This window comes from Seriola lalandi, unplaced genomic scaffold, assembly GCF_002814215.2.
Source record: "Seriola lalandi dorsalis isolate HSWRI2012SDOR001 ecotype SW California unplaced genomic scaffold, Sedor1 jcf7180002054346, whole genome shotgun sequence".
Taxonomy (NCBI): Eukaryota; Metazoa; Chordata; class Actinopteri; order Carangiformes; family Carangidae; genus Seriola; species Seriola lalandi.
Window position 1 is genome coordinate 648,436 of NW_019524899.1, and position 21,108 is coordinate 669,543.

At 41.2% G+C, this 21,108-nt stretch overlaps 1 protein-coding gene across 1 annotated transcript in view; it reads right to left on the reverse strand.

The window, feature by feature from the left end:
- sema4gb (sema domain, immunoglobulin domain (Ig), transmembrane domain (TM) and short cytoplasmic domain, (semaphorin) 4Gb) overlaps window positions 1-13,436 on the reverse strand; it is a 36,517-nt gene extending 23,081 nt beyond the window's left edge. The window contains exon 1 of the mRNA XM_023407755.2: window positions 13,234-13,436. Coding sequence (XP_023263523.1) covers window positions 13,234-13,378 — 145 coding nt within the window. The 5' untranslated portion in view covers window positions 13,379-13,436. The remainder of the gene's footprint in view (window positions 1-13,233) is intronic.
- Window positions 13,437-21,108: the final 7,672 nt, after the last annotated feature.

Sequence of the window (21,108 nt, forward strand, 5' to 3'; positions counted from 1 at the left end):
GGGGGTGGGGGTGGGGGGTCGCTGGTGTGATTGCTGAGAGTGCTGTCGAGAGGGAATGTGGGGATGGGGGCACAGGGGAGATGAAATTTTAGGGCATTCAGCAGGAATTGTGCCCCAGTACTGCCAAATCGCATCAGCAGTACTGCGACAGCATCATCATCATCACTGCTGTGTGGGTATGTAAGCGTGTGCGCGCGTGTATGTGTGTGTGTGTGTGTGTGTGTGTGTGTGTGTGTGTGTGTGTGTGTGTGAATGAGGGTGATGGGGGAGGGAGGTACACGCAGTAAGTGGGCCAAATTAGGGTTAGCTCTGTCACTGAATACTATGTGTTTCTAAAGTAAAATAGGATGTATTTCAGTTGTCAATCTTTTGTCCTTGGTGCAGAAAACACTTTTTATCCATCACAAAATAATTGGCCTGGTGCACTACACTGAATATTTGAATGCACCCCGGTGTAGCACCTCAGAAATGGGGGCAGGTCGCTCTGCTGCTGTGAGACAGTAAAAAGGAGGACGTTGTTATTTTTCTCTGGGCATGGAAGATCTCCCTCAAAGCAGAAGTAGGTTTACAGAGCTTTGATTTGCATGAAAAGTTGGAGATTAATGTCTGATTCAATAAACCTGACAATGCAGAAGAAAACAACACACAGAGAGAACAGCTGTCATTAGAGCAACACAACAGAGTAATTGAAGGTGGATCAACAGCGTTAACAGCTCCCGTCTTTTCCGTTGTGAACTGATGACAGCATGTTCCAGCTAGCAGCAATAAGACAACCTATATTTGTCCCCCACCGATCGATTTGCTGTGGTGTGAGGCCCCGCACGCCTGTCGCGGTTAATCTGTTCTCCCGTTCGTCGTTACCTCTGATGGAGCGATAAGGGGCCAGTGCAGCTGCGATGGCCGGAGGCTCGCAGAGTCACTGCTGGAAGGTTATAGATGATTAACCTGCATGTTATTATATATTCCACGGTTCGTAAACTCCAGTTAAACATATTGAATTAGATCGGTGTCAGCAGTAGTAATATAGTGGCGCTAAGAACAAATATATATAGGCGAATGAGAATAGGAAAAACTCCCAGTACAATGCAGCACAACTCAAATAACACCCTCAAACATTATACATATTTCTCAGGGTGAGTAATACCAGGTATGACCAGTAAGCTGCTTCTATGTCTGGTTTAGTTCCCTTTTAAATCAAGAACTATTTAAACAAAGAATATAATAAAAATATAATAACTCGACTAAACATTAAATGAGAACTTTTGGTAATTGACAGGTTTTGTTACTGAATGTTGGGTGACATATTTTATTTGGTACTGAAAAAGCACAGCTGGATTAGGAGGGCCCAGGGGTCCGGGATCCCATGCAGGGATCGGCGACATTTTTTGTCGGATTGTCAATCAAAAAACTGACAGAAAAGAGACAGAAAATGACCACAAAGAGTCACGAAAAACAACCACAAAAAAACAACAACAACACACAAAATGACCACAAAGAGGCACAGAGTGGCAACAAAGAGATGCAAAAAGACAAAATAACTAGAGGAAACACAACAAATGAACACAAATATATGCAAAACTACTAAAAGGTGACACAAAAAGAGCATTAAGAGCCACAAAGAGACAGCAACATAGAGAAACAAAGTGATTACACACGAAGGGATGCAAAACCACCACAAAGAGTCACAAAATTACTAAAAAGAGTAAAAAGAAACCACAAAAGGTTGTGTTGTTTGTAGTCATGTTGTGTCTGTTCCAGTTGGGGGGCCTTGTACATGTCTGTGCCCAGGGGGCCTGTTGTCTCATTATCCATCCATTATCCATGCAAATCCATACAAAAATGTATTAAGGTGCATTATCCAGCCCATCCACAGACATTGTGCAAAGATGCTGAGTGAAAAATCCTAACACTGATGCTGCTGATACCATCGTTGAAGATCCAGCAGTTTGGATTTAATACAAAAATGTTTTGGCTAAGATTATTAGCAATGGTTTATGCTTCGGTCAATACAGTGTGAGACAAAAAAAAAAAAAAGACAGGTTTTGTGTCAACAATCAGGTTTGTATTTGACAGGAAATGTTGTCAAACCAGTTAAAGGATCCTCCCAACTGAAACTGGAATCCCTTTTTTTTACGCAAAACAAAGATACAAGACGACAAACGCACACATTCCTCGAGGCTTTGGCGACCCTCAGTTGCAGAGTTACTGATACTTGTAGTGCTCTAATTCACAAAGACCATGATGATAATGAGGATGACAGCAAGTCGCCGACTGCGTTTGATCTTGCGTAATGCAACATGCTGAAAACTGTTTCCTGCCCCTCCACCCCCACCCCCCCCGCCATCACATGGAGGGTGTTTTCTCCCCCACATGACTGGCTGCTTGTCTAACTGTCACATGGACACACTGGCTGATGACAGCAGCACTGCGAGAGCCCACTGAAGTCCAGAGACTGAGTCAGACTGCAGTCTCTCTTACCGCCCACCTTCCTCCCTGCCGGCCCTTTTCTTACCGGCTCTATCACTGACAGCCAGGCGACTACAGGGGCTCCTCTCACTGGTCAGTAATTAGGTTATTACCATACTGCCTCTGTCATACCTGTCACACTGATTATACACAGGACAGCCAGAGAGAATGACACTGCGTGTACAGCTCCTGCTAGAGGAAACCCTCAGCTAAAGTTTCAAAACATCCACTCTGCACTATTCTTGAGAGCGGTGACATTTAAAAAAAATGCAGCATATTAACATCATTAATCATCAAAACATTCATTTAGAGCCATTAGTGTAAATATTGCGAGCCACTGCGTCTCATAAAAAGTCGTAAACAAGCCAACAGTCTCAGTAGATCACTTAAACTGCCACATTTCACACCTGAAATATTGGTAATACTACACAATCATGCACAAACAGCTAAGTTCAGCTCAACGGGTTCAGTGGGTCAAAGTTGAACCAGGAAGTAAGTGTACAGTCTGTGTTGGACTTTTGAAACATAATTTTTGAGGACTCTATGGTTGAATTTCTGGTGTTTCTACCTATAATCTGTCATTTCCACTTTCTCACGCCATCCCCACATTCACAACTGTGACGTCAACGTGCTTTCAGCTGATCACTCCCTGGACGCTGCTCTTTAAAGTATCACTGAAGTGTCGCCATTCTGCTTTTTCGGATCTGCTGTCTTGCGGCATACCTCCTGCCCGTCGCCTCCATGAGCGTCCAGGATGATTCATCTGAGAATTTCCATCAACCATCTGCTGCTGACTTTACTCCAACACCATTGGCAACTAGAGTCCAGAGGATCTTGCCCTATCTGCCATCTTCATATGTGCCTCAGCTTATATTAATGAGGATGCGTCACATTAATGTGGTCTAATGGGCAAAGTTTATCTCTATGGCTAACCTCAGTAACTGCTGATATTTTGTGCACCGTCACTTCTTTTTAGCGAAGCAGTATGAGGTGAGCAGTATGTCTTAACCAGTAGGAAAGACTAACTATGAATATAAAACCTAATTTTTATAAATGAAATTATACAATTATCCTTTAAAATAGTTTGTCTTTCTTCGTCCCGTTAATTCCCAGCATCAAAGGTTCAATTCTAGTGAACTGAACTTCCTAAGGAACTGTCACAGCTGCCCCCTACAGTAGCAACAAGAGCAAAAACTTATGTAACTTTCAATGAAATCTACAGATGAGACTCTGTGACCGGCACCTATTATTTCTCAGAGCCAGTCAGCCTCAGTCAGATTTCAGTGAGCAATGAGCAGCTCCTCTGACACAGCCAAAGGTCAGGACACGCTGGGGGATAAAGGATGTAAGGGGGGGGGGCTCTGGCAGCAAGGGGTAGGAGTCACGCAGCAGGACACCCTCTCCACCATACACACGTATAAACACATAAAAAGACACACACACACACACACGCATAAACACACACTTAAGTAAGCACAGGACATATCGATAGGCAACACAGAGGAGGAGGGAGGCAGAGAGAAACGGAATGGAAAAACATAAACACATAAAAATGTGTATAAGACTCAGACCACAAGGTAAAGTTCAAAAAGACTAAGCCTTTTTTACTGGAAAGCCAGGCAGTCACATACACAGATAATCAGTCTGAATCAAACTAACAAATCCAGGCAGGAAGCAGGCGACAATCCAAAAACCAGAGAACAAAGCTAAGTCAAAAACTACAGAGACTAACACTGGAAAGCAATGAACACATGGGGAGGAAGAAAGACAATCTGGCAGGAGAACAGGGAAACCAGGGGAGTATATACGGTATATATATATATATATACCGGGTGTCAGGGTTGGCTGAGGGGAAAAGCAGGGGCAGGTGAGTAATTGGAAGCAGGTGTGGATGATCAAGGGAACAGGAGACAACACGAGGACAGGAACTGAAACTACAGGCCACATGAGTACTTCAAAATAAAACAGGAAACACATCAGGTGATGATTAACGAGATGTTACAAGGAGAACATTGCTTATTCTCCGAGATCACGTTAAAAGACAGAGTTATGCAAACACAATGGAAGCCCAAGGCTGTGGCATGATCCACCGCTCGTGAGTCATCCAAGAGTGAGCAAAAGCCTTGGTTTCTATCTTATAAAAATAGTGGCTGCGTGATATAACAAGCACAGTGCTGATGAGAAGGACCGCGGTGACGTACGCAATGTCCCCGGCCCCAAGGGAGCAGAGTGGCCTTGCTCTCAGACCAGGCGTGATGTGACTGTGTGTTGTTTTTTTACGCCACTCGATCTCACCCAGATGTATGAAAGAGAAGATCAACGTTGAGTTTAACCTGAATCTCAGGAGTGAAAATCAATGGGGTGCAATTACAGATGCGCTTTAAAACCAATCTGTCAGCTATCTGTGGAGAAATAAGGAAAGAAAGCACGCTTTTGTTTTTTCAGAAAGTGTACAGTTTCTACTCTGTGTAGAGACACAACCACACACTTGTATAAAAAAAAAAATGACACAAATCACATTTTAATTCCAAATCTTATTAAGATTTGGTTCAGTTTAAGCCCAAAAATAACTTCAGGACTTTGGAACTGTTTGGGCTATATAACAAAAACTGACTTGACTTGTGGAGAAGTGGAGAAACGGGCCTTTATGTTTGCTGCCTGCTCCGACAGCAACATGCTTCAGTCAGACATAATACCTTCAGTAAACAAAGTCTTTTAAAACTACTCTATGATTTACATGTGTCAGTGTTTCTTGACTAAATTAATCAAATTGACTCATTTATTATTAACGGATTTATTTTCGACATATATGTTTTGATATTCCTTGTGATGTTATTTCTATCAGTTTCAATGATCCCTCTGAACACATCTGATTATTTTCTTCATATCTTTATCAGGCTATTTCTGTTTTATTAATTCCATACTGTAATTTGTTTAGGTGAAGTTATTATTATCATATATATCATTTATCACTGACTGACTGAAGAAGAACTGAATAGTTTTATTCATATCAAAATTTGTTAAATTAAGAAGTAAAGTTGCAAAACCAAAACAATAAGCCAAAGGGCACTAAAGTGCAAACTCTGTAGAACTGAGGAGAAGTGATGATACCTCTCTGTGGGTTTGTAACTAGGAGATACCACTTTCACGTTAAATATTTTTTCTTTTCTTCATATAAAAATATTGATGAGTGCAGCTTTAAAGATTCAAACATAACCAATATGAAAACATAGGACTTCAACATTTAACAACATTTTTATCAGCATTAGCATGATTAAGCAGTAAGCCACACACACACACACACACACACACACACACACACAGACACACACACACACACACACACACACACACACACACACACTGTACCTTGTGCTTTGCAACAAAATCAATGAGGAAAGTCAACAGAGCGCTGAGGGGCACCAGAAGCCTCTCAGCCTGTTAGCTGGTTTCTTTTTACTGTTGTCTTCATGTATGCACGTGTATGTGTGTGTGTGTGTGTGTGTGTGTGTGTGTGTGTGTGTGTGTGTGTGTGGGTGTATGTGTATTTGTGTGTGAGTGTGTATGTGTGTTTGCGTTGACACAGACCTATTTTTGTACATCATTGGATGAGGGGAAGACATCAAAACTACTGACCCTTAGTAACATCTGTCAGTTTTTCCAGTGGGTACACACACGCGCACACACACACACACACACACTTTACACTTATTCCGCCCTTCATCTGTCTCTTGGTCTTTTGAAAGTTAAGAAATGTCTGTCAGCGAGTCAGAAGATCTGAGCAGAGCGTGTTGTGTGTTTTTCCCCTCCGAGTGACTGTGACTCAACACTGAGCCGTCACAGGTGGTGCGTCCAGAATGCGCTCACTTACTCTCAGACATGTTTGTAATCCTCCATGTGGGGTCCAAGACGATAGTAAATCCACTGTATATTTGTGTGTGTGTGTGTGTGTGTGTGTGTGTGTGTGTGTGTGTGTGTGTGTGTGTGTCACCACAGTCATCAGGGTGTGTGACTTCCTATGTGAGTCATTGACTGATCACTATGGAGAGCATGTGACACACACACACACACACACACACACACACACACACACACACATGCTTACAGAAAAGATTTGGGAACAAATGCTTGAAGGAAAAACTGACTTAACCTCTTTGGACAGTGTCAGAATTGTCAGTTGTCGTCAACTCTGTCCACATTATGTAAGCATCTCTTCACATCTTTACCATGCGCAAGAGTCAGTAAACATGAATATGTGTTATGTAAGGAATAAGACACAACTGGGTGTCCTGCATGGTGTACGAAAATAGACGACAAAGATCGCAAAGCCCCCTCTGTTATTATATAGTCCATTATTTTACACATGTGGAAGTGAGTTGTCGAGCTCGCAGCAGTTAGTCCAGGCAAATACAAAAGCACGAAGTTTGTTTGTGGTCTGTTTAATCCATGGTTAGGATAATTTCACTGGGGCAAAAATACTGTTGCTATGGTTACCTGCAGTTTACAATGCAATATTATTGGCCACGCCACTGAAGTGGAAATTTGTCTTTGATTGCACCTCAACAGAAGACAGGGGATGTCAGAGATCATTATTATTATTTTCATATTCTTGTATTATTATTGTGTATAATGGACAAAGAGAAAGAGGACGTGTGTTTACAGAGTCATGTGTTGAAATGGAATTACATATGTGTCAAATTTAAATAAGTCAACTAGGGCTGCATCTAAAGAACAATTAATCTGCTGATTATTTTCTCGATTACTCTGCTGATTATACTCTCAATTATTAATCATTTAATCAATTATCAAAATAAATCTCTTTGTTGAACGATTAATAAACTAATTGTTTTACCTCTAAAAGCAACATATAAAACAACAAACAAGCGTTATTGATTGGCAGTGGGTGGGAAAACACACAAACAAAAGATAAAACTTCGTATTTCATATCAAAACTACATTGGGCATTGTTTGCTTATTGATTAAGATCGGGGATTAAACACCTGCCAGCCAATCAGTAACAAGTATTTTACATAACTATGGTACACATGGTAATATAAAGTGCACTCATCTATATGTGTGCCTCTATCCTTAAAGGTTTACTTCACCCATATTTTATCCCTTTCCTCTGCTGGTTTGGCTCCATCCGGTAGTTTTGGTTTCATCTGCTCACGTTTTGAGATGTACATAAATCGCAGAGATTCCTTCCTCCACCCCAGTTCACAGGAGGTAAGTGGAAATTCAGAAAAAAAAAAAAAAATAAGATGAAAAAATTCAACAGCAACATCTTTTTCCCATTATGATGGATACTCCAAAGCACTCACTGTCAACAGCTGTCAGTGGGACTGTTTCCTCCGTAAAGGGTAGATCCACCGAGAGCCGTTCACAGGTCTGAAGTTCACAGGTCTCTGTCTGGTGTTTTTTTGTCACCAGACAGTGTGTGTGAACTGTGAAGTGCAGGAAAAATGACATGTATTTCTACTGTTTTTGACCATGACTGGACTGCCTGTTAATCGGTGGTGCATCACGCTGCTGTTGCTGTCACTGTTCTCTGTTCTCTCCATTTGGGCTGAAAACACACTGGATCAGATCAAATTATCCACAGGTGTATTGGGACTGAGCCAGGCTTTCAGATTCAGATAGCGTCAGGTTTAGGTTGATTGACGACACCAATATATGTGTAAAAATAGTACAACATGTCAGATTTGGTTAGGGTTAGAATGATAAAGCTCTGAACTTATTTCCACCGTTGTCCCTGGTGATTACACAGCTCACCAACCTCATCAAGACATTGAACGTCCAACATTAAGATATTAGAAAATGAGGCTGTAGAAAAGCAAATCTTATAAATAACTAATTGATCTTTTCAAACCCGAACCTTGAACCGTAAAGTAAAATTGTCAAAGACACATTAAAAGCCAATCAGCAGCATAAAAGACATTGGTTGTTTAACATAATTCAAGAAGTAAATATAATTGGATTTAAAGTTTATATTGAAATGTTAATATCTCCACCTTCTATCAAAGCAAAGCCTGAGCATTAGCAGCTAAAAGTTTGACTCCTCCTTAATTCCTCCTTATTCCATTCAATAGCACCAGAATACAGGAAGTCTGACCATCTAGTTAAGCTTGCTGCAGTGGCTCTGGTGTTATAACCCCCCCTCAGAGTAATCAGAAAGTATACACTTTTATGTAAAATCTTATAATGTTATTTAAGTATGACTGCCATGATCACATAATCAAAGTAATAGTAACTAAAGGTTTTCCATTTTCCACAAACAAAATTGAAAAGAAAAGTCAGAGACAGATATCTTGGCAATAAATCCAAACCTCTGCATTTTTTAATTCAGGTGAACGGGTCCTTTAAACTGAGAATTCAAGTTTTAACATGAACATTAATGTTTACCCAAAAATGTCAATCAACCTTTTTTTTTTTCAGGAATCTCATGGTTTAACGAAAAATAGGACCTTACCACTCTGAGATATGCACTCAGTTCTTCATGAATAAAGTTGTCAGAGAGAGCACTTGTTATTACGTCAAAGTGGCAGTGTTGTGTTTACCACACTACCAGCGATGACACAAACACAATACCTCCTTCAGAGCTTGTCTCGGAGCCAAAACTTTCATAGGACTCTGTTCGACCAGGGAGACTGCAAAATGAGATGAAAGACAGCCAAGACTTTCATCTCTGAAAAGAAAAAGCCAACCCCACGTACGACACACAAACAGTCCTCGTGTTGTTTCAGGCCTTGCGCGACGCTATAAGTGAATCACCGATAAGAGCCTGTCAGAATCCCACATCAGCACTATCAAGAAGGGAATAAGATCAAAGCGTCTTGGGAATCTCAGGGTCCAAAGCATGAAATGTCACCACAGAGAGAGAAAAACAAAATGGTGAAAAAACGAAAGGTGGCGTATCAACGCTGTCACACAGCTGAGATAGAGGTTCAACAACTTCTGTCAAAGCAGCCGAGGCCGAGCTGATAATGTGAGTAAATCATCAATGTTTTCTGTGTTCAACACGCAGTGGATGCAGCTGCTCAGGCTGTTTGTTAAGATAATAATAGACTTGGCTGAACAGTAAATTGGTGACTATCACTGCATGGCCCGTCTCCTCAGCGCTGTAATTGCCATACTGGATAAAGAAAACTCTTCATCTACAAAAGAGCATCAAGCTGGGAGGCGTTACTACCACCATCACAATATCAACAGTGCTAACAATAAGGAATTTCACTACCAAGACCTATTTTGCTATCCCAGCTTGTCACAGCAGCAACAGACAACTTACAGTATATCAATATTTCAGCACTGCATTACTTCAGGTCTGGTGGCACGGGCAGGAAAAGCCAAAGCAGGCAGCCCACGGGCAAGACAGCCGAGTTCAGAACGTGGTCAGGCATTAATCTCACCTCTGGGAAAAGGAAAACAGCCGCCATCCTGTCACGTAAACACACAATCTATCTCTATCAAATTTACCTATTAAAGCTGCACATACTGTACATATGACTAGATTCTAGGGCTGTATTACAACTTTAATGGATTAATCATAGAACGGACATGATTATGATATAAAAACCCAAGTTGAAAAAAAAATTTCCTTTAATGGAGGATTTTAACTTAATTTTTTTTTTTAACTGTGATATTGCTTTTTCTTAAACCTACATTATTTGATTGTTTTGGCTATAAAGGGAGAGAACATGATAGCAATTAGCCGGCTATTTGCTCATCCAGTAGACACTGAGCAACATTAAAATTCATTTAGAGTCATATTTCTGTCCACTCGATAAATATAAGTCCCATATTCACTCTCCTTTTAGCTCTGTTATGGTCTCCACCACTTCTTGAGGGAAATATGTGGCTCTTTAGCTGCTAAATGCTCCACTATGTTCACCAGCTAGTTGCTAACTGTGTGTGTTTGCTGTTTAGTTTTGGGTAGATAGTGTTGAGAGGGTTTATTAAGACAATTTTTTTTCCTGCTGCTGCTGCTGCTGCTGCAGGACAATAACAGAGGTGAGACTAAACCAAAACAGGACCAGTAAAGATGTTAGCCATAAAAGTGAAACAATGAAACTGCAGAGTCAGCGGTAGTTCTCTCTGGGTTTATCGCTACAGGCACATAAACACTGTCATTTCATTCATTGTTAATATAAATAAGTTGATTAGTGCGGCTTTAAGTAAAGGGTGTGAATTCTTCTCCCACCTCTGCTTATTGGACAGAAACATTTATTGAGTCAAATATTATCATTGCAAGCTTCTCACAGTATGCAGGATTCATTTCCTCTATACTGGTTTTTCTGGACCTGGACATTTCCATACAAGAGTGCATAAAGTCATCTCATGTCATTTTCTTTCTTATCAATCTGATCTCCCTCCTATACAGCATGTCCTTGTACTCCCACTTCTGCAGGCCATCTGCAAAGCATACTGTAACTTAATGAGCGCCCCCTCACCCCATCTGAGAAACATAATATAAATCCTCCCACAACATCTCCCATAGGTAGTGACACCCACACATCTCATTTCCACATACAGCAGTGCGCATCCAGCCACACATATCGTCCTTATGAGGGGGAGCTTGCCACCCTTCACCCCCCACCCCCGCCGAGCGACATGTGTCTCCACAAGGAAAGTGACAAGCGGGTGCATGTGTGCAGATTTTCCATGATATGACTGAATGCAAACCCAAATAGCACCTCTCCTCCCACACACAATCATACACACGGGGTACTGGCACGTTCATGGGGACTGATGAAACTCATGCTGACACACGTGCACATCCGCCGCTCTCGCATGCGCTGACACGCCTCCTCTGGTGATTTAAAAAGTAGGTCAAGGACGACTTTCTACGAGGGCAAGGAGAAAAATAAAATCTGCGATGACAGACTGGCTCTGGCTGCGTCGCAGAGAAGTGCCCACAGTGAGGCGGTTATGTATGATTTATAATCTGAGGCAGAGTCAGAGATGTGTAAATAAATACGCGGTGGCATGACGATTTAGAGGCTTTCAGAATAGACAATAAGCTCTGTCTATGATGTTCTTACAAACTTGCTTAATGAGGCCTCATGAATTATTTGTGCTGCCCTGTCTGATGAACTCCTCAGAGTTAATCGAGTGTGTCCTTTTCATTCGGCTGATAAATAACTGTACTGATATTAGGAGTCATTTCAGTGCTGTCATCTCCCAATGGTTGCAGTAAACAGCTCCATAAAAGTAGCTGTAAAAGTGGTGCCACATTCAGTGCATTATGAGGCGAAACTTGAATGTGGAGTTCTTCCCTCTCTCCGGCAAACAGCAAACGTAACATTGCTTTTCAGATCATGAAAATGCACCAGAAAGTAGCAGACAACACAGCAAAACTTGGCTCCTCCTCTGATATATATCTCTGATTGATTGTGATTCAGAACGTCAAGCAGCATATCCTCCCGTCATCTCACACTGCAACACTCACAACAGCCCTTGTGACATTGCACCTGAGAGCTCGGCCGGCAAATAGAGCCAGGCCCGTCCTCTAATAATACTCATCCTCTGAGGACTGAAGAGGAAGTGGAGAGGGGTGGAGTGGAGTGGAGGTAAGAGCGCAGCTATCGGATCAGTCTGCCAGTGCCGGAGTTCCCTTCTCGCTGCAGCTGCAGCGGCAGCCTCTGCCGCAGTGATGGGGAGCGAGGAGAGAGGGAGGGGAAAAGGTGAGCTGGTGGGATGTGAGGTGGGTAAGGTAAAGGGAAGAAAGGAAGGCAGCAGTTCTGGTCGTGTGTTTAAAGTGCCGAAATACACCTATTCAGCAGTATTTTCTGCACGGACACTAATCAGGTCTAATGTGCTCGGGTCCTCTTTTATGAGGGCCTCCTGTCTATTGTTTCATTAGAGGTGTTTGCTGAGCCGTGTGATCTAGGACAGGGCTTGAGAGAGGCGATTAATAACTCTGAGCATGAAGGAGCTGTCTTCAGCGCCAACTTCGAAAACTATGCCACTTCTTTAGAGGAAGAGGTTGCAGCAGCATCAAATAAGGACAGCGAGGTGAGTGTTTAGTTGGCTTGTGCACATGTGTTTGCATGGATGAATCTAAAAAACAGGGGTTTTTAAAGTCAACAAGCTCCCACACCCTTGGGAGGTAATTATGTTGCCATGTTTTGCAACTATAGTGCCCATAATGCTTTGGGTGGTAGTAGTGGTGGGGGTAGGGGGGGTGGGGTGTTACCATAAATTCAGTGCGTCACGTTGTGGGCTGTATTATGAGCCCTGTTTTTTTTTTTTAACCTATATTGGTTTACATTTTTGGCAAATTGGTGACATTTATGTTTGCCATAATAGCTATTAGCACTTCCTGTGTGCAGCGTATCCAATGATACACAAGCGACTATCACTTGATTCTTATGATGTTGAATAAAACCTAAAAACTTGATAATTCTTATGCAAGTCCTGGACTTACACTGAGCATCTCTTTCCTCTGATGTCTAATCAGATTTCCGGTTGTTTATTTGTGGTGGACATTGTGAATAATAATATTCCCTGAAAGTGTAACGCACACTGAATGTGACAATGATGTGTACCATGTTGGTGTGTTTCGATTTGACAGACATGTGATGAGAAGAAGTAGCTGCTGCAGCTCCAACTGCTGACAGTGTTGGTAAACTGCACAAACTCAGCAGACCAAACCACAATAACCAACTTCTCCTCCACATGCACCTTCCCCATTCACTTAACACGGCATCCTCGCCTCATGTCTCTCCCTCCGAAAAACCGATCTAGAAAAATTCTGTTTACCACCCTCACCTTTGGAGACGACGGTTGTCCTGGGAGTGACATCCAAGTCCAGAGAGGGGCTGAAGGGGAAGGCCCATAGCTGTGACAGCCTGGCGAGGAGCAGCAGGAGCAGCAGAAGGAGCAGGAGGGGCTGGACTGACCTCTGGTCTCCCATGTTTACCGCACAGACCTGGGTCCAAGCACAGCCTCGATTGCACTCAATTTGCTGTATACAAACAATCTAAGTGTGAGAAGAGTGTGTCCTCACGTCCAGACTGTTTGATTATCCTCCAGCTGAGAAGAGTCTGCGCGGAGAAAGAGAAAAACAATGTGTGTTAACTAAATGAGAAATGATCCAGCAGACCAAATGAGTTTCTTGTACTGAGGTAGAAGTGCTGTTCAGAGAGATAGATTAAAAGCAGAATGAAGATTTGCAGCACAAACACTCACCCGCCTCAGGGGAAACACTGCACTGTACTGTACTTAATAGTAATATTCAGAGTTCTTGCGTACTCAACCAATACGACAATGTATCAAGAATAGAAGTACAGACGCAGAATAAATGACCTCTGTGACTTCTATGTGATCATAAATGACATTAATATAGATTTGATTGTTTATAATGACACAACAATGTGTGCTGAAAGCAGCATTTCACTGTTTTAGTTGATTGAGGTTGAGCTAGTTCTAGTTCTTTAATCTTTGGGGAGTTATTTAAATGAAACCATCAGAGAAGTTAATAGGCAAAATGTCTCTATTCGTGGAAATGTGACCCAACTAGACTCAGCTGTTCTGTAATGGCTCACAAGCTGAGAAGGCTTAATCTTTAACAACACATTTTTATGTAACATTTTAATCTGAAAAGTAACCAGATGTCAAACAAAGTTTCCTTTGACAAAGTTTCCTTTGACAACTACTTGTACGTAAATGATTGTACTTAGTTACTTTCCACTACTGGTTAAAGTAGAATTCAGCAGGTGGCGGGAAACACAGTCAACAGGTCATGGGTGCATCACAAAGCTTTCAGACAGTGACACTTGCTCCTCTTATCTGCGCTTAATGTCCCCAATGAAACATGCATAAAGGATATGATGAACTTTGGCGAAGAGACACACTGTATGAACTTGTTCGACAGCATGAGCATAAAATTACGTGCTGATATGCACGATCACTCCCTGATAACAACCAATTAGCCAAAGTGAATGAGTAAGGTGCTGTTACATAAAAAGACCATTTAAAAAGTTTCGGGAGTTAAATAATGCGCCCCCTGTGATGCGATATTGCAACACACAACTTCATCTCTTAATTAGCTGTGTGCACACTGGAGCAGCATGATGGATAATCTAGAGATTAGGCCCCGTGCCATCAGCACAATCTCCGCCTGGCTGCTCGTTCTTTGGCTCTGTCACTGATCAAAGGGTCAACACTGCGAATCCCGCTCCGCCGCGCAGCGACACTGGAGAAAAACCAGCTTAATCCCCACGGCTGCTTGCTGCTGCTGCTGCTGCAAATCACTCGCAGCATGAAGCACAATGAAGCTAATGACCTCTCTGTTAGCACTTTGGGTGCTAAGCTTTGAAACCAACCTATGGTGTGGCAAGTGAGAGATGAAATGGGAAGGAGTTGATGTGATGGTGCAGGGATCCCAGCTACTTACCTTGCATTTATCCAGAACTATTTCCTAAGACTCGCTTTTACTTAGTAATCTCCATTCTTTTGCTTCACAAAACCCACAATTGCTGTTCTTAAACAGTCCATCTGAACAGTCCACAAGTTGTTTGATTTTCACTAAACTAAGATAAAGTTGTGAGGAACTGAAATTGCAGATTTGTTATGTGGGTCTAAATTCTGTGTTCTAAGTGAGGAAGCTGAGGTGAGGAGGTCTTACAGACTAAACATCAGTGTTACCACTAGTTTCAGGAGAGCTCCTCTCTTAGAAATATAGAAATATGTTAAAACGGAGGGAGACTTGAAGGTCTCCATTCATCTCCACTCACTGATGAGGACAGTTGAAGTTGAAAGCACCAGAAAAAGCTACAGTTTGAAACTTGAGTTAAGATGATTTTGTTTTATATAACTTATTACAATTAATTTTTTTATGCAGGTTGTGGTTTTCCCAAAGACTAAAGAGACTTTGAAGTTTAATATCAGGGGAGTTCCCCTTTAACACTGCAAGTGAAGGCAGAGCAACCAGTGCAACACGACTCTCTCCAGCACCACTGCCTGCCAAAGCTGGCAAAAAAATAGAGGCCAGCAGATCAAGCAGACAGGCGGGCATGCTGGTGAGAAGCCCTTTGGTGTGGTTTTGTAAGCTGCTGCCCTCATGCACGTAGCTCACAGCAAACACACCATTGTCTCAACACATCTGCGTTGTGTGTGTGTGTGTGTGTGTGTGTGTGTGTTTGTGTGTGTGTGTGTATGTGTGTGTGTGCGTGTGTGTGTGCGTGCGCGTGCTGCTCTACAGGAGTTGGCGAGGGCGTTGACAACGTGGTGTCGCCTCACTGACGAAAGCATGGAAACTCCAGGAGGGGAAAGGTAAACACATCTGCCTTGGCGGCGGTGTGACCGATGTGCCATGCATGATAGGAGACGAGAGGAATCGAACAAAAACAGCAGGCGATGTCTGAGACACCTTTTACTTAGCAAAGACTATCAGTTTCTTCCTGTCTATTGATCCATAGAGCTGGGCTTGAAACAGATCTACTGGGACTTTTTAACCTAATTTCAGTGATAGTCTCTGCTCGCTGGAGCTCATCAGACATCATGAAATGAAGCCATTACTCACCTACAGAGTATGAAGACGTTTACAGAGTATGATAAAGCTGTTTTCCAATACAACCATCTGTCAGGCGGGGCAGAATGATTTGCTAAATATCTAGCCTGACATCTCTCCAGAAAGATCAATAAAACAGGTGAACTGTTCTTGTACTTTTCTTTCAACTGATACCATTTGAAATGCCAAACATGCAATCATACCTTTGATTAAAGCCATCTACCGACAAATACGGGATCAACACCGTGTTTTATTAAAGGAATTGTGTATATATGCTGCACTGGAACCCGATATTGCTTCTTTTTCTCTCTCTTTATCCCTAACTATTGGGGGATTTTCACAGAGCTGAAGCGTAAATGAGATTACTCGCACATTAAAGAAAGAATGAGTGGGTCCATCCCGTGGGCCACGTTCACCATGATGTGGAGAATCTGAAGACAAATCTTCTCAGAGAAGCGTGAAATTACGATTGTGTTGCAAATAATCTGCCTCTTCGTACACTAAAAATACACAGAGGTTATCTGAAGACCTGTTCATCATACCATCGCACTCAAAAATGCCAACGTGATCACCAGGACACAGGACATACTCTGAATATTAATGTGAAAAAGCTCTCTTCAGCCAAAACATGATACTGACCATAAGAGGTCGTAGGGTAATCATGAGGTGCAGGATGATACTGAATGTAATCTTATGTGTTAATTTGCTTATCCAACAACCACCAACAATGAAGATTATGTTGTAATGTGCTGCGCAGTATAATAATAACCTATTATGGCTTATGCTGTTTATTTGTCACATATTTGAATGTGTAAATTGAGGTGGTTGGCAAATTTCAGACCAGGAATTATTTCAATATTTCAATATCAAACAAAGTCAATGTAAACACTGTACATTTATCTCCAGTGCCCATTTTGAAACTGAGGGAGTAAAGAGATGAGATTACCATTTCAATAACCAGAATGTGGATGAGTCTTGGGTTGCCAAATTGTGACTGGTGTTACTTTTTTAGGCAGCTTCTTTAATCCATCACAGAGACCCTATCAATGGCCTATTTGACCTGTGACCTTCTGAAAAAACAATGAATTCATGGTCAACTGATTCACATTTACAACTGAAGATGTGTTGGACCAATAAGCACCAGCTACAGATGACTTACTAACATTTAAGAAGCAAGTAATGCCCTTTATTGTTGACTTCATTAATCGCAGCAATTGAGGTAACACATTGCATTTACTCCAGTACTGTACTTAAGGAGAATTTGTAAGAAGGCCTAATTATAGTTTAATTGAGTTCTTACATTTAATGCCACTTTACATATCATCATACATCACTATATACAAGATGGAAATAATAATGTATTTCTTACTCTACATTCATCTGACAGTATGGTGACAGAAACTTTTTACACATAAGACATTTGATCAACTTACAAAATATGATGTAAATTATAGATTAAACTACCTGAATGTATACGAATGAGTTAAAACTAGCTCCCCCTCGACATGCCATAATACTGAAATACTATTAACACATTAATACCACACTTTTTTAAATGATAATGCATACTTTTACAAGGATATTTAAATGCAGGGCTTTTGCTTCTAGGCTAATGTAGTATTTTATTCCACCACTGCTCAACAGCTAAAGAGATTTTTCCCAACCTGGCAACCCAAAAGTTATTAATGGCTCCAAAAGCATTGATATAACCCCTGATTTATTAAAAAAGTGGTGTTCAGCTTAAGTTGCGGATCCATTATAATAATTACGACCAAAGTTACAGCATACAGCGTGATTTTTCTATCCTACCTTTGACTTTAGGAACAGTGGAGCCAGCTCGGAGGAATAAGTAGCTTCGGGGCTGTTCTAATATGAAAAAAGGTGACACCAAACACTGCACTTAACTTTCATGATGACGTCTTTAAGCAAAAAAACGAACTATAATTCCGCGCTGTGAACGTGCAAACATCCGCCCATGTGCACCTGTCCGACCTGGACTGCAGCAGTGAGAGAGGAGAAACAGCACTGACTGCACACTGTGTGGTCACCTTCACCTGAGAGAGAGAGAGAGAGAGAGAGAGATATGGAGAGAGAGAGAGAGAGAGAGAGAGAGAGAGAGAGGGTGTGTGCGCAGGAGAAGTGGTAGAAGCACATGCGGCAGCACGAAACAAATGGCCCCCGCAGAGAGCGTGGAAAGACGGCGGGAAGGACCGACTCACCTTCCTGCTTCCCGGAGTCCGCGAAAAATCCTCTGAGTCTTGAGTCGTCCTCACCGCTGCGAAACACCGAGCTGCACTGCCGCTGCTGCAGTTACCCAACGCTCACACACACACACACACACACACACACACACACACACACACACACACACACACACACACACACACACACTCATATCCCATAGGATCTGTTGTCCTGCCTTATCTTTTGACCATATACTACAGTTTCCTCGTGAAGCCTACAGCTTTTCGTTGTTCTGATAAATAAAGGTTTTTTAAAGGAGTTTTGGCTACGTGTTATAACAACGTTTTAAATAATATAACACATACAAACATATCTTACAAATACTGTACATCCAAAATCATAAATTATTTAATCTTCTGTGGGCAAAAGCAAGTTGTTTTAATGTCTTGTCATTCCTCTTTGTCTTTATCTTTATGAGGCTTTCCAGGCGCAATAACTGAAAAAAATAGTTGACCTACTTAATGGGTGGAAAAAACTAAAAGTACTATAAAATAATGTCATGGTATTTCAATGTTGAGTACAGAAAGCCACATAGAAATATAACAGAAAAACAGGCCTTAATGGGAATTATATAATTATGAGTATTATGTAAATGTTATTTTTCTAAAGATGGCCTGGAAACTGTATATAACACTGTCTTGGCATTTAAGCTTTTTAATGTGACAACCCTTCCTTCTGTATATGTAGGTAAAGTCTTAACATGTGTAGTATCCATGTGATCTGTATCTCATGACTGACCCCTGCTGGAGAAGAAACAGAAAAACAGTATCTACCTACAGTATCTGTCTTCTCCCTGTTCCCCCACCGATGGAACTCCATGGAAACCAACCAATACATAGGTGTTTTAGAAGAGTGGCCTATCTTATGTGTCACATACTAGCATTTATATACAGTATATAATTGGATTTATCTACATCTTAGAGTTCACAGATCGCCACAAACAAAATAATAAAGTTTCTTTCAAAAAGAAAAAAAAGGTCTCCCTGTTGCTGAGCCTACTTTGTGATTATGTAAACCCCCGACGTTTTCTTTAAATGAATAACTGAGATGGAGATTAGCAAACACAATGAGAACAGAGGAATATATTCACATGGCTCGACCCTTTTCCAGAGCTACTTGATGCATTAATACTGTGACATAGAGATAGAGATTATAGCAAGTTACATTTACCACAGTATAACATAATCTAATCTCTACAAAGATGTCTGGCTCTGCCATGTTTGGGTGTAAAGCATAGGGTTAGGTTACTAATAGCATCAGCTTGTTCAAGTGTCCCAGTAAGATATGACAGTGTGACAGTGAGCCAGCATGAACAACACCAGGACGCTGAAGCTGAAGCAGCTAAATGAATCTAATTCAGCCGTTAGTCATTCTATGATTTACACCTATGCTTTTGTCAAAATGTCTTCCCTGAAAAAACACCTATTACAGCTTGTTTTTAAAAGCAGGTGGTCCATTATTCAATCTAACTAGAAATATTTTGAAGAGCAAAGGTGCAGGTATGAATTGGATAAATTCCATTATGAAACTAACTGTGTCTTTCTTTTTCTTCTTTTCAACCATGTATCAGACTTCATCAGACTTTGCATACTGAATCATAGTGTTATATCTGTTAAGATAGACTCAGAATGAAACCAGATTGCCTTTATGTCTGTTGTGTGGCTCTTTTCCCATCGCAGAAATGTTGTGAAAGGTCTGTCTTATCCCTGCTTAGCTATGTACACTGAGCATACAATACTGTCAGTTTCATTAAATATCACAGAGATTAATCTTGGTCTGCCGTCTTAGTCACATCACATTTAAATCCACTTTAATGCTGAAATGGTAAAAGGGGGGACACTAGCTGAAGAAATATTTTAAAAACCTTGTGATAGTCAGACATGAATTGCGCAAAAGGATGTGCCAAATATCATGCTGACGGGGTTTTAGAAGCTGGATGAGACAGATAGAGGTTAAACTAGATTTAGGCCAGTGGTTCCAAATCTTTACAGCATATGACCCCTTAAAATGAGCCTCCATTCTTTTGGATGAAGAGTGGAGAGATGCTGTTTGTTTGATTTCAGTTTAATTCATCCTCACAGCCACAGTTCCCAAGTTCCCAATAACACTAAATACTGCATATCACAGTGGAGCTTTGTGTCATTTATGCCCTGGTAAAACAAGCTGCTGCCACTGCCGCACACAGACAAACAGGTGACAAGGAAGTGGCGTCCTAACTGATGACCTGCCATGATGAGAGGACTGACAGACGCATTTGCATTTTTATTTTGACCCCAAAAGAGCGTAGTGACATGTAGACGTAAATGCAATGGACCGTGGGCGTTGTATGCTTATTGCGTTTGAATATTATCAGTGTAGAGCAGGTTAAGTCTTAAAATTATTTGTCTATCGCTTTTCAATTTTCATTTCAATAGAACGCGTCATAGAACACACTGAACAAATAGAAAATTGACTCACAAATGCCTGTTTGGAAATTGTAAATGTTAGGAAGATAGTCAGTATACTATAATTTTAATTTATTTGTAAATTAATTGAATGTGTTCACAGATATGTTTTTATTCATGGTATTTCTTTGTGTATTTGCAGATCTGTTTCATATTTGCAAGATATTTCTGTGAGTTTACAAATTTGTGGAAGGTGTTTTATATTTACAGATTAAACAATTACATACAGATTGTCAAATCTACCTCCATAGGGGACATGCAGGTTGGGATGGTTGGGATACACTGATTTAGGGCACAAATGAAGTGTGGGAACTAGACAGGACACTTCTATATAACAAATGTTTCATAAAAGGGTGCTTCAGAAGGGTAACTAGATAAATCTCAAAGATCATGAGATGATTAGAAAAGAAGAAAAACAAAGTTCTCCCACTCAGTTTTTATTAA